Source organism: Pelophylax lessonae (genome assembly GCF_965119305.1).
Source record: "Pelophylax lessonae genome assembly, chromosome: 6".
Taxonomy (NCBI): Eukaryota; Metazoa; Chordata; class Amphibia; order Anura; family Ranidae; genus Pelophylax; species Pelophylax lessonae.
The window spans coordinates 14,024,095-14,038,116 of NC_138773.1; the positions used below are offsets into that span (position 1 = coordinate 14,024,095).

The window sequence follows — 14,022 nt, forward strand, 5'->3', positions numbered from 1 at the left end:
TGGTAAAAAAGTGGGTTAAATAAAGTTGGGTATTCTTCAATCCAGAGGAAGACCAGTGTTGGATCAAGAGACTAGTGCTGGATCAAAAAATATGTGGGCTTTTATGCTTTAGTGTACCATGTTTGCATATACTACAGGTTATGACGACAAGCACATTCCCAGGCCACTGGTAAATTCAGAGTCTTTATGTTGCTTGGCAGCCATTTTATTTACGCTTTGCTCATATACTGTACACTGTATTAGCATATAAAGAATATATTTACTAACATAAATATCCAAAGGATACATAGGCCATATTTTACCAAGCTTGAAAGCAAATACACTATTAATATCATTTTCTTTTGTTTTCCACATGTAAGACAGAAGGTTGATAATATAAGGAGATTCAGATTTTCTCATATTTTCTTTCTACAGGTTACCTAAAACTGGGAAAATGAATAACAGCAAAGTGAAAGTGGCTGTGAGGGTCCGTCCTCTGAATCAGAGGGAGGAAGGACTAAACTCAGAGTGTGTTGTTCGGGTCAGTGGAAACCGTATTACCCTTCTGCCACCCATTTCTTGCAAAGAAAAAGACAGAAAAGATCCTCATATCTTCACATTTGACAACTGTTTCTGGACAGAGGATAGACATGATACTGGGCAGGAGGACGTTTTTGAACATCTCGGAGATGGAGCTCTTGAGAACATATGGCTTGGTTACAATGTGTGTATCTTTGCTTATGGCCAAACCGGATCAGGAAAAACATTTTCAATGATGGGGACAGATGACCAACCTGGTATTGTGCCAAGAATCTGCTCAGCTTTATTTAATAAAGAGTCCAATGACTTGGAAACCATCAGGATTGAGGCCTCCTATTTTGAGATATATAATGAGGAGGTGAGAGATCTTTTAAGGTCAGCAAAACACCAAAAGAAACTAAGAGTTCGAGAAGACAGACTAATCGGTCCATATGTTGAGGAGTTATCTTGTCACGCTGTTCGAAGCTATGGAGAAATTAAATTGCTGCTGGACCAAGGTAACAAACAGAGGGCCATTGCAGAAACCAGGATGAATGAACAGAGCAGTCGTTCTCATTCTATACTAACACTGACCGTTACACAAACATGTAGCGATCAAAAGTCTGGAGCCTCCAGAGAGTTGGTGAGTAAGGCCAGCCTGGTAGATCTGGCGGGAAGTGAGAGGTCCTACAAATCTGGAGCCCAAGGCAGTCAGCTTAAGGAGAGTTGTAATATCAACAAATCCCTCCTAACTCTTGGTCTAGTCATAAATTCATTGGCTGAAATCTCAGAAAATAAAAGGAGGAGCCAATACGTGAATTATAGAGACTCTGTGCTCACCTGGCTACTAAAGAACAATCTTGGAGGAAACAGTAAAACGATAATGTTGGCCACAGTCAGTCCTGCAGCAGATAATTTTCAGGAAACCCTCTCTACTCTAAGATACGCAGACAGCGCCAAACGAATAGTCAACCAAGCCGTGGTGAACGAGGATGTGAAATCCAAAGTCATAGAGGAGCTACAAGAGGAGATAAAAAGACTCAGAGAGCAGCTTACAACAACAGAACAAGTGAAAGAGGCAGAAGTACAGGAACTAAAGTTAAATTTGGAAGAAAAAGAAAATCTTCTAAGAGATCTGAAAACCTCCTGGGAAGAAAAGCTGAAGAGGACCGAAATCACCACACAGGAATGGCAGAAGAATATAGAGAACATGGGCATCATTCTTAATAAACAGGTTGTCATATTTAGTAATCAATGCTATCTTATCCAACAAGGTGCAGCATTAATTATCCATAATATAAATGATATCACCAAGATTGGCTCTGGACTTTCTCAAGACATCCACATCTCTGGTCCTGGGGTTGAGTGTGAACATTGTGTGATTAGGAAGACAGAAGATGGAGAGGTTTTTCTAACTCCAGTTGACAACTCAAAAACCTATGTTAATGGCTGCTTGTCCAAAACATTGACCCAACTGTGGCATGAGGATAAAATACAGATAGAAAACAATGTATTTATTTTACACCTTCCCAACAGACCAAAGCCAAATCATATGAGGACAAATGTTTCCACTGAAGCTAAGGATCAAACATATGATGAACTGAACACAGAAAATGACATCTCATCCATCTTATCTAAAAGGGACGGCTGGAATTGTAGCATGGCTGAGGGTGAGAAGACTTACTCAGCAATGTCCGAAAATCACAAGGCAACTGATGGCTTTGCACAAATCTTTCCAGCCTCCGATGATGACTGTAACTCTTCTAAAAACAAACAAGTATCTGAAATCTCGAATAAGTCAAACAGCTTCCATAATAATGTAAATACCACTGGAAATACCCAATCAGAATACCGGGAGATAGGTGTAGGCACACAAGAACAATGTTCACCGCAATATGGGGAGGCCAGTTCTCAAACTTCTAAAGCTTTACAAACCAGCAATTACTTTCGGAACACTCCACATCAGGAAAATAATTTTACTTCACCAAGGTATTTTATTTTTTGTTTTTTTTTTATTTTAAGACATAAGTACAGTTGAACGGACACCTGGATGTCCGTGTTTGGCGGGTTCGGCCGAACTTGAAAAAAAAGTCCGGGTCCGTGTCCCGGACTTTTTCCGAACTCTACCCGGACACCGAACTTCATTGAAGTCAATGGGGACCCGAACTTTCAGGCACTAAAATGGCTCTAAAACACCAATGGAAAGGGCTAGAGTGCTGCAAATGGCAGAAAAATGTAGTTAAGAGCATGGCAAGTGCTCTTAAAAAAAATTCCCCTTTAAATTATTTTTTTAATAGCAGATTAGAACAGCAATCTGTAGTGAAATATAGCTGAACGCTGCACACAACAGACTGATAAAAATAGATTTTTTTTCTCCCTCCTCCTCAGTGGGCTCAAGTGAGGGCAAAAAGATTGTTCACTGCACCACCCCCCACACAGCAAAATCGATGTAGAAGACTGTCCCTGCCTAATCTCCAGCCTCGCCCTAAAATGCTCTAATAACTCTCCCTGCCTGCACTCCGACCTTTCCCTGCATTCTTTTCGGACACAATTTTTCACAGAATCACTGTCTGTCCCTAATCAGCAGCCAGCACGTATGATGTGTGCTCTGTCCCTAAACTACAGCAGAATGACGCGGCGCGCTGGGGCTCTCAAACTTATAAAGACATGGTCACATGCTTCAGATGGCCAATCACAGCTACTAATACATTAGTAGGCATGGCTGGGATGGCGCACACCAGTTAAACGCTTGTTGATTGGCTGTTGAAAGCCCGCCATTAAAAGCGCCATTACATACAAAACAGGAAATAAAATGACCGAACACGGAATTTAAACCCGAACATACAGTAAAGTTTTCGGGTCCTTGTTCGGGTAACAAAAATCCAATTATTCGGTACGAACACGAATAATACAGTCCGTGTTCGCTCAACACTAGACATAAGTAATAACAGGCCATATACAGTGTGACACGAGGGCCAGGCAATATAATTTCCTCTCTTTGGGTATCTGGCACAAATAGCTTTGAAAACTGCTACTAAACCATGCAGTAACTGTAGCCTGGTCTTTGAAGTTGGGTATGCAGAAACTTTTTCTTAAACTCCAATATTCTGATGGTTCTATTTTGATGCATTGTTGCCACACACAGCATGAAAAAATGTTAAAACATTGCTACTATCACACCTATATATGTCTAGGGGTATATATTCAGACATATATGCCTATATATACACACTATACACATGTTCAGATGTTTTGCCTGCCTCAAAAGAACCCCAAAAAATGCCAAAAAAACGCTAGCGTCAAAAAAAAAAAAATGCCCAGGTGTGTTTTTGCTGGCATTTTTTGGGGAATTTTGGAGGCAGGCAAAACATCAGAACTTGTGCACAGTACTACTATACACAAGTTCAGATGTTTTTCCTGACTGCAAAGAACCCAAAGAAATGCCTGCTATTAAACCGGCAAGGTGTTACAGCAGAGAAGCCATATTCCTGTGCTTAAAGTTTTCTAATACAAACAATCTTTTTTTTTATGGTTCTGGACATGCTACAGAGCTGAAACTTCACATGTACACTTTTTAGACCCCCCAGATACTAAATCCAAAGTAAAAATCAAAAAATCTCTTTTTTTTTTTTTTTTTTTAATTTTTCAATAATTGGCTTTTTTTTATCAAAAATGACAATTTTTAAGAACTTTTTTTGTGTGATTTTGTGTCTGGGGGGTCTAAAAGGTGTACCTGTGAAGTTTCAGCTCTGTAGCATGTCCAGAACCCCAAAAAAAGATCATATAAGTGTAAAAGAGGGGTCCCACCATCCCTGCTCTACTGAAAGATTATCTTTTTTCTGGTTCTGGACATGCTACAGAGCTGAAACTTCACAGGTAGACTTTTTAGACCCCCCAGACACTAAATCCAAAAAAAGTCATGCCTGCCTCCAAAAATGCCCGATAAATGCAAGAAAAAGCGCCGTAGAGAAGCCGTATTCCTGTTCTAATAAAAATTATAAGAAAATGCTAATTTTTGGGGGGTTCTGGACATGCTACAGAGCTGAAACTTCACATGTACACTTTTTAGACCCCCCAGATACTAAATCCAAAGTAAAAATCAAAAAATCTCTTTTTTTTTTTTTTTAATTTTTCAATAATTGGCTTTTTTATCAAAAATGACAATTTTTAAGAACTTTTTTTTGTGTGATTTTGTGTCTGAGGGGTCTAAAAGGTGTACCTGTGAAGTTTCAGCTCTGTAGCATGTCCAGAACCATAAAAAAAAGATCGTTTGTATTAGAAAACTTTAAGCACAGGAATATGGCTTCTCTGCTGTAACACCTTGCCGGTTTAATAGCAGGCATTTTTTTGGGTTCTTTGCAGTCAGGAAAAACATCTGAACTTGTGTATAGTGGTACTGTGCACAAGTTCTGATGTTTTGCCTGCCTCCAAAACCCCCCAAAAAATGCCAGCAAAAACACACCTGGGCATTTTTTTTTTGACGCTAGCGTTTTTTTGGCATTTTTTGGGGTTCTTTTGAGGCAGGCAAAACATCTGAACTTGTGTATAGTGGTACTGTGCACAAGTTCTGATGTTTTGCCTGCCTCCAAAACCCCCCAAAAAATGCCAGAAAAAACACACCTGGGCATCTTTTTTTTTTGACGCTAGCGTTTTTTTGGCATTTTTTGGGGTTCTTTTGAGGCAGGCAAAACATCTGAACATGTGTATAGGGGGTATATATAGGCATATATGTCTGAATATATACCCCTAGACATATATAGGTGTGATAGTAGCAGAAATATATTACTGTAAATGATTTCATTAGCGCAAGCATTTATTTCTGCTACTATCACACCTATATATGTCTAGGGGTATATATTCAGACATATATGTCTATATATTCCCCCTATACACATATTCAGATGTCATGTCTGACATCAAACATGTCCTCAAAAAAGCACTGGCAGTGGCAGCCCCTGCAGCATAAAAAATGCTTGGCTGGTGAGAAGCCACATGCCTGTGCCGAAGCAATTCAGAGAAATGATCATTTCTCTATAGCGGTCACCCTGCTATGGAAGGGTTTTGTCACCCTGCCATAGCAGTCACTGTCAGTTAACCCTACACTACACTACGGTCCCCTGACACTTAACACTTTCCCTACAGAAACTAAATTTTTGAAGCTAACTTAAGTGTAAAGGAGCACTCTAACTACACTAGATATCCCTTTCCTCACACTAAAAATAGCTAAATGACACTTTTAAAGTAAAATTAACAGAACTGCTTCCACTCTCTTCCATGTCCAGTATAACAATGCTGGGAATATGGCGGGGGCGATCTTATATACTGGGGGGCGTATTCACTAATGATTGGTCTAGGGACCCCCTAGTCACTCCAATCACATTCCTAGCATTCTCCTGCCCCCTCAATTGGCTTTTGCTAATGGTTCTGGTCCAATCATGGGCTTTTAAAGCCCATTTCCTGAAGCATTGCATTTTGGGCGGTTCTGGTTGCCGAATTCCGAACTTTTTGGGCAAAAAGTTCTAAATTCGGCCGAACCTCGAACACCCAATGTTCGGGCCGAACCGATGGTGGACCCGAACCGTTCGATCATCCCTAGTAATGAGTACAAGGACATTGATCACTATGGTAATGTCCTTTTATATGTTATAGTCAATTTAGATTTTTTTATGAAATCAAATAAGAGAATGAGCGTGTGTGGCAAAATGATGACTAATTATTATATGACCATAAATTTAAGATACCATTCAGTAATGTTTATCACGTGTGTAGTTTACATAAGGCTACCCATTCATGGCCATAATACGTCAATGACAACAAGATTGGAGATCTTCTCGTCATTGCGGCAAATAATAGATTGCCAACAACTTATTTGTTTCCAGTGACAGACAAAACACTCTGTGGCCTGCATATATATCCCCACAGGGGCTCTCTCTGCATGGAGTTGGTATGTTCTCTCTGTGTTTCTGTACTCTTTCTCCAGGTGCCCTGGCTTCCACCTACTAAATCCCCAAAAAATGGAGGTAGGTTTACCAGCTTCTACCCGATCTAGGCCTACTGTGTGAGCTCAGAAGTAGGGATGATCAAACTTTTGAAAAGTTTGGTTCGACCAGAAAACCCGAATTTCCCGAAAGTTCGGATTCCAGAACCCCATTAAAATCAATGGGACCCGAACTTCATGAATCAAAAAACACCATTTTGAAGCCCTAAAACCCAATAAATGCCCCTAAAAAGTGCCTAGGGTTCTGGGTCATGCCCCAGGGACTATGAATCATGCAAAAAAAAGTTCTTAAAAATTGTCGTTTTTGATAGAGAGCCAATTATTGAAAAAATTAGTGAAAAAAAAAAGAGATTTCTTTGGATTTAGTGTCTGGGGGTCTAAAAAGTGTACCTGTGAAGTTTCAGCTCTGTAGCATGTCCAGAACCAGAAAAAAAAAAAAAAAACTGATTATTTTTATTAGAATTTCAGTAGAGCAGGGATGGTGTTACCCTCCTTTCACACCTGGGCGTTTTTGTTTCAGACGCATTTCAGGCGTTTTTTGGGCGTTTTTTGAAGGCGTTTGGAGGCAGGCATGACACCTGAACTTCTGTATAGGGGTATATATATATATATATATATATATATATATATATATATATATAGAGAGAGAGAGAGATATATATAGATATATATATATATATATATATATATATATATATATATATATATATATATATAAATATATGAGGTTTGGCGGGGCTATGTTATATACTGGGGGGCGTATTCACTCATGATTGGCCTCTGGACCCCGTAGTCACTCCAATCACATTCCTAGCAGACTCCTGCCCCCCTCAATTGGCTTTTACTGATGTTTCTGGGCCAATCATGGGCTTTTAAAGCCCAGTTCCTGTCCCATTGCATTTTGGGTGGTTCTGGTGACCGAATTCCGAACTTTTACCGCAAAAATCGGGCGAATTTCGAACAGTCAACGTTCGGGTCGAACCGATGGTCGACCCGAACCGTTCGATCCTCCCTACTCAGAAGTAGCAACCAATTGTGAGCTCTCCTAACGAGCGTGGACCTATGTACTTTGTATATTGCTGCATAACATGCTCACAATCACACATTTCAGAGATTTTCCAGAATTCTCTACAATTGATAATGAGCACTTTTGATTCTCAATGTTATTGATAATAGGACTGGTCCCTCTTCTGTGAGATTATTTCTAGTCATGTTCAAATTTGTTGCATCATTTGGGTCAGGCTTTCATACTGGTCATAGATGGGAAGATCTGATGGCTTGCAAAGAGTTGATTGGCCTTTGCATGATTCGCCTCTCACCTAGAATTCAAATAAACCTTTCAGTGAATGACAGCCATCTTACTATTACAGATCTGTATTGAGGTGTTGACAATAACAGCTTGTATGATAACAGGTTTGCTTTATGTTCCTTTAAATATCTCAGTTTTAAGACACTACTTCCCATCTCTGTTTCAGTGGTGGTGGAAGAAGGAACACTCATGGGATTTTCTGTTGGGACAAAGATACTGATATACAGTGGCTGACGGATCTCCTTCCAAGGACCTCCATCTCTGATGCCTCTATCTGCTGTATTTCACATCCTGCTGGAGATTACTGGAAAAACGAGGTTCATAAATACTCACCCATCATTCTCTGTCACTCATTCACTACACAGGCTCAGTGGACTCAGCTGGAAGAATTTCTTAGACATTGTAAAGAAATATGTGGTAAGTGATATACAGGATTTAAAAAAAAAATATTTAATTGTTCCAGCTTGGGCCAATGTAACTTTGTATAAAGCATTCCTGTGTGATCCCCAAGGTAGTTAAAAATCATTGTAGTAAACACAACTACTACTACAGCAATTTCCACTAGTTTCTGGGTCCCATGCCGAGCTGCTACCCTACTGTATTGTCATCACAGGTGGTTAGCCATGATTTCCAGCTTCTAGAGCAGTGGCCTCCAAACTGTGGCCCAGGGGCTGGATTTAGCCCTTTGCTTGCCTTTATCCAGCTTTTGTGGCACTATTATGGCGCTTTTCCACTGCATGGAACCAAACGGTTCGGCTCGCTTTTGTGCTTTTCCACTGCTGGTACCGCATGGTATGGTGTAGGAACGGTTCGGTACGGTACGGCAGCGCTTTTCCACTGCATGGAACCGAACGGTACGGCTCTCAAAAACAGTACCTACTCGATTGTGGTTCCAACAGGTACCATACCCGGTACCATATCCCACAATCCTTTGCATGCAGTCACTACTAGCCACTGATTGGTCAGAGAATCCCACCCACCCCGTTGTTATCCCACCCACTTAACTTTAGTACTACTTTAGTGGAAAAGCAAACCATACCGTACCGTACCGAACCGTTCCAACACCGTACCATGCGGTACCAGCAGTGGAAAAGCAAACTGGGCCAAGCAGGGCCGAGTAGATTTGAGCCGGTACTTGCAGTGGAAAAGTGTCATTACTCCTGCTGACACCAAGAATAAGGCACTATTCCTTCCACTGACACCAACAATAGGGCACTATTCCTGCTCCTGACGCCAACAATAGGGCACTATTCTTGCCCCTGACGCCAATGATGGGGCACTATTACTGCCACTGACACCAACAATGGAGTATGATTTCTCCCACTGACACCATCAATGGGGCACTGTTCCTCCCACTGACACTAATGATGGGGCATAATTCTTCCCTCTAATATCAAAGATGGGGCATTGCTTACTCCCACTGATGTCAGGATATTTTCTACTTATATAGGCCACACTTTGCCCCCTTTCCCCCAAAGTCTAAAGAACAGTAAACTTGGCACTGGCACGCATTGATAACCAATGCCTCCTCTGTAGTTTTGGCTCCAGCAGTGTGATGCAGAGTGCGGGGGGTGCGGGGGGTGCAGAGAGCCGGAGCATTGTGTGTATAGGGCAGAAGTGTGATCCAGGGGAAGGGGGGCAGAGAGTCAGAGCATTGTTTGTATAAGGCATGAACAATTAATGTTAGTGGTCCCGGGGACTCAAAATTGTGAGTTTAGTAGTCTGTGAGGTCTAAAAGGTTGCTGACCACTGATCTAGATCATCCCAGTCCTGTGAGTTCTTGGTTTAGATGTTCCTAGCCACCCTTTTCCCCACTCTATATAAATTAAAATAAAGGGCCTGGAGAGTTCCCTAATCTTGATGCTGGAGAGTTGAGACAAAAACAAAAGCGGCAAATTTTGGATGGACCCTCTGCACACTGCTATACACCCTTTACAGCAAACTATGCAGTGAAAAACATGGGTTCTTAGTTCACACATGTTGCAATGTATGCTTAAGCTGGCCAACTGTATCACAGTAATCCCTCTTATGGCCAGTCCGCAACTGCTTTGTCATTGCAAATACTACAGTAGACACCATGCCAACATGGGGCATAAAGACACAAGGTGGGGGTGAGCTATTAGGTTCAGGTCTGCTCATTGACCTGCGCTACAACAGAAAAAATATATGCATGTGCTCAAATCCCAATAGCTTGGATGGACCCTCTGCACACTGCTATACACCCTTGCCAAAAAACTATGCAATGAAAAACAAAAGCAGACTCCTTGTTTTTTGCAAGTGTCCTTAGGTGATGGACCTCTTCTCCCTTATAGAGCAGTTTTGCATTCTTAACTAGTTTTCTTTGCTTTCCCTTTATTTTGTTTTGTATTATTCAATCAACTTTTCACTGCCTTCAGCTATAACAATAGAACCAGTGCATTCGGAGAAGTGTTACCTCTTACCTAGTAATGCCTTGGGGACTGGACCTACACCCCACACTGCTTTGGCCACTAGATCCTGGTTGGACACACACACATTGGCACTGAGTGCAATGAGCGTAGTTAGCCACAGCATGCTTTACAGGTCCATGGCCATGGTCTATTTCTATGGTTCCATTCTCTGATTAGAGGTAAATACGACACCTATAAGCAGTACGCAAAGTAGAAAGATAAACACACCCTCTTCTTTTGGGTCTCCAAGCCGGTGTGCATTAAAGCAGCCTTGCATTTCCCTTGGCAGTAGATACTGGATTTTAACCCTCCAGGCTATTTTTAGTCACTTTCATGGACCGTTCATGGACAGTACACCCTATTAGTCTATGATTCATACCTTTTGGACTATTGGCATCCTCACAGAGAAGGGTAGCGTTGAGAATTTTGTTTGATGTTTGTCTTCAAACGCTCAGAGTAGCCTGCTTACTTTTGGTCAGGTGTTGTCATCCAACAAGAACAATTAAAATATTTTTACATACATTTAAATACTGTATATGAGTGCTTTTCCCATTGATTGCAATGCACCTTTCTAAAATGCAGGGATTTCACACAAAGCTCCTCATTTTTACCTAAGTTTCAGGGAAACAAAAACAGTCAACTACACTCATCCCCAGTTATACATATGTACATTTTTTCTTACCCTTTACAATTGTCACATGTCCAGGTAAACGTGTAATCATTATCATGGCGGATGTGATGGACGGAGATGCTGAGCAGACAGTGAGGAAAGATTGGGGAAGATGGAAATTCTCCGGCTGTGACCTCATCACCCTGACACGACAAGAAATAGACTCGGTCAGTACATACAGGTCAGCCCTAAGGAGAACAATAACTGAGAAGATTGAATCTCTGAAAAAAATTCTACAAACATCTCAAGGTAAATGTGGAATAATTTCCACTGTATCCATTATTTATATCCTTACTGTCTATAAAATTCAGACTTCTGTGGATTTCTTTTACATATTTATGTAGAACTACTGTATAGTCAAGTAAAGTCCAGAACCTGAAAATTCCATTACTGGGGTGGCAACGCTATTCTACCATTTCTGAATTCAGGATTCAGGGCAGTGTTGTCACCCTTACACCGCATTCACATTGATCCGACTTGTCAGGCGACTTGTCGGTCCTCACGCTCCCACTGTGTAGTACAGGAGCCGTTCTAATAGGAGCGACACAAGTCGCTCCAACTTAGAAAAAGGGTCCTGTACTACTTCGGGGCGACCTGGAGGCGACTTGCATAGACATTCATTCTATGAAGTCCGTGCAAGTCGTGCCGAAGTCGTGCTGCACGCGACTTCACAGGTCGCCCCCTAAGTCGGAGCAACCTAATGTGAACGGAGTCTTAGATAGGCTGTACCTGTAAAATCGATAGAAACTCCTGATGAAGAGGCAGGTGGTGTGACTATCAGCATTGTCACTGCCGATAGACAAGTTTGTTGCTCAGTGGCTTGCCACACCTAAACCCACTCTCATCTCTTTTAAGAACTGACTTTCCCTAGCCATAACTCCTGCCCTCAAATGCAGCTCAAGGGGTTGTGGGAGTTGTGATCTATATTGCACAGCAATGACATGCAAGCGTTGGATAGACCATACAACTCTGAGATTGGCTCCCGCTGCTGTCAATCAAATCCAGTGACATGGGAGTCAGGGGGCCACGCTGAGTCCTGCTGTCTGTGTCAATGGATGCAGCAGCGAGACTAATGAGCGCGCCCGCACTGGTGCCCCCCATGGAAAGCGTCTCCCTGTGGGGGCAACCGATGAAGAGGAGGGGTCAGGAGCGCTGCCAGGGCACCCCAGAAAAGTAGAATCGGGGCTGCTCTGTGCAAAACCATTGCACAGAGCTGGTAAGTATGACATGTTTGTTATTTAAAAAAAAAAAAACATAAAATTAACCTTTACAAGCCCTTTAAGCTGCAGCCCCCACCCATTGACCAGGCTCCTGATGTGTTTCACCCTAATTGGGCTTAGTCATAGTTGTTGGATAAATCTCAATTAGGGTGAAACGCGTCAAAAAGATGTGTCCGAAGGTGGGGAGTACAGCTGAAGCTTTTGCTTTAACTTGGAGACTTGGTTGGTACATCCAGGGTGTGGCCCAAGGTCTTGTATTTCTGACAATGGCTCATCTCTCTGATAGATATGATATCTCTGGGTCATTTGGTCTATCCAATGCTTGCAAGTCATTGTTGTGCAATGTAGAATACATAATTGGTTGACAAATTCAGAGTTTAGTCCAGGGTCTTGTATTGCTGTAGATGGGCAGAGCTGGATGTGTGTAACGCTCCTGCGTTTTATGTATGGTGTGGATTTTCAGCTTCAGAAATATTCCACTTCAGTAGTCATGTAGAGAAACACTGAGACACCATTCCCAACTCCCAATGACTCATCATGTGTGGAGGATCTCAATTCAGCAAGTAAATACACACACTCAATAAGATGTTTCCTAGAGTGACTTATGTATATAGTAACACAGTGATGATAGGCTGAAGAGACAGGTTGGGTAGAGATGGTAGATGACAGACACTTGAAAGGAAATGTTCTTGAAAGTAAGATAGTAGCAGATGGATGCAGATAGGTTTAGCAATCAGGTATGGTAGCAGATGACAGAGTAGCAGGTGGACATACAAGAGAGATCAACCCAGTGCAAGAACAGGTGGTAGTAGGTTCAAGAGCTAGCAATCTTAGATAATGCAGATGTAGTAATAGTCCTTAGTATGCAGAGCTAGATAGTGTAAGCTTCAGTATGAAGTTTATAGAGGTTTCCCCTATGGGGTACTTATCACTAATAGCAATGTAGCAGATGAGAGGTTCGGCAAGAGCGGATGATCCGGTAGCGGGATACAGGGATCAGCGCAGCGTGGTTCCGACAGCGAGGTATGCTTGCAAGCATGAGAGCTTCAAGACAGGTTAGCATCAAGGCACAAAGCAGTTTGAACGAACACATGTGAGTGAGAGCCGGCGATCTAAATAGCCATCAGTCCGGCGCTCAGTGATGACAGCATCAGTCTTAAAGGTGTATGCGCACCTTACCAAAAGAGAATGGTGGGGCGCATACACTTATGAAAGAGTAATTAGGGTACCCAAAGGTACAAGAACATTACAGTACCCCCCCCTTTAAGGCCGGCTCCTGAAGGCCTCTGGAGCTGGTTTGTCTGGGTACTTCGCATGAAAATTGCGGATTAATCTAGAGGCATGTATGTCAGAGGTGTTTAGCCAGGTGTCGTCTTGGGGCCCATAGTTCTTCCATCGAACCAAGTACTGAAGTCTTCCTCTGTGGATACGAGAATCCAGAATCTCTTTTATCTCATATTCTTCTCCACCTTCAACTTGTACAGGAGGAGGAGGTGGGATAGTAGGCCTTATTCCTTGGTCAGGAACATGGGGCTTCAGTAGCGACACATGGAAAATGGGATGTATTTTGAGGTCTATTGGCAATGTAAGCTGTACTGCAGCTTTTCCAATAAGTTTCTTGATTGGGAAAGGTCCCAAGAACAGAGGTCCAAGCTTTTTGCTAGGGATTTTCAGTCTTAAATTTTTTGTTGAGAGCCAAACGAGGTCACCGATAGCGTACTGAGGAGAAGGTCTTCTGCGAAGATCATAGTACTTCTTTTGTTGACTATGAGCGTGTGCAATGGTAGTATTAAACAAACCCAGAGAGTCCTTTATTTGGGTAAGATAGTCTGAAGCTACTGGGTTATTTGAAGGAAGGATGCGTGGTGGAAGAATAGAGGGATGAAACCCATAGTTCA

At 42.0% G+C, this 14,022-nt stretch overlaps 1 protein-coding gene across 1 annotated transcript in view; it reads left to right on the plus strand.

Annotated features, from left to right (window-relative positions):
- The first annotated feature begins 419 nt into the window (after nucleotides 1-419).
- Nucleotides 420-14,022, plus strand: part of LOC309557928 (kinesin-like protein KIF13A) — a 29,760-nt gene continuing 16,157 nt past the window's right edge. The window contains exons 1-3 of the mRNA XM_082260800.1: nucleotides 420-2,487; nucleotides 7,972-8,222; nucleotides 10,941-11,153. Of these exons, the coding sequence (XP_082116926.1) occupies nucleotides 434-2,487; nucleotides 7,972-8,222; nucleotides 10,941-11,153 (2,518 nt within the window). The 5' untranslated portion in view covers nucleotides 420-433. The remainder of the gene's footprint in view (nucleotides 2,488-7,971; nucleotides 8,223-10,940; nucleotides 11,154-14,022) is intronic.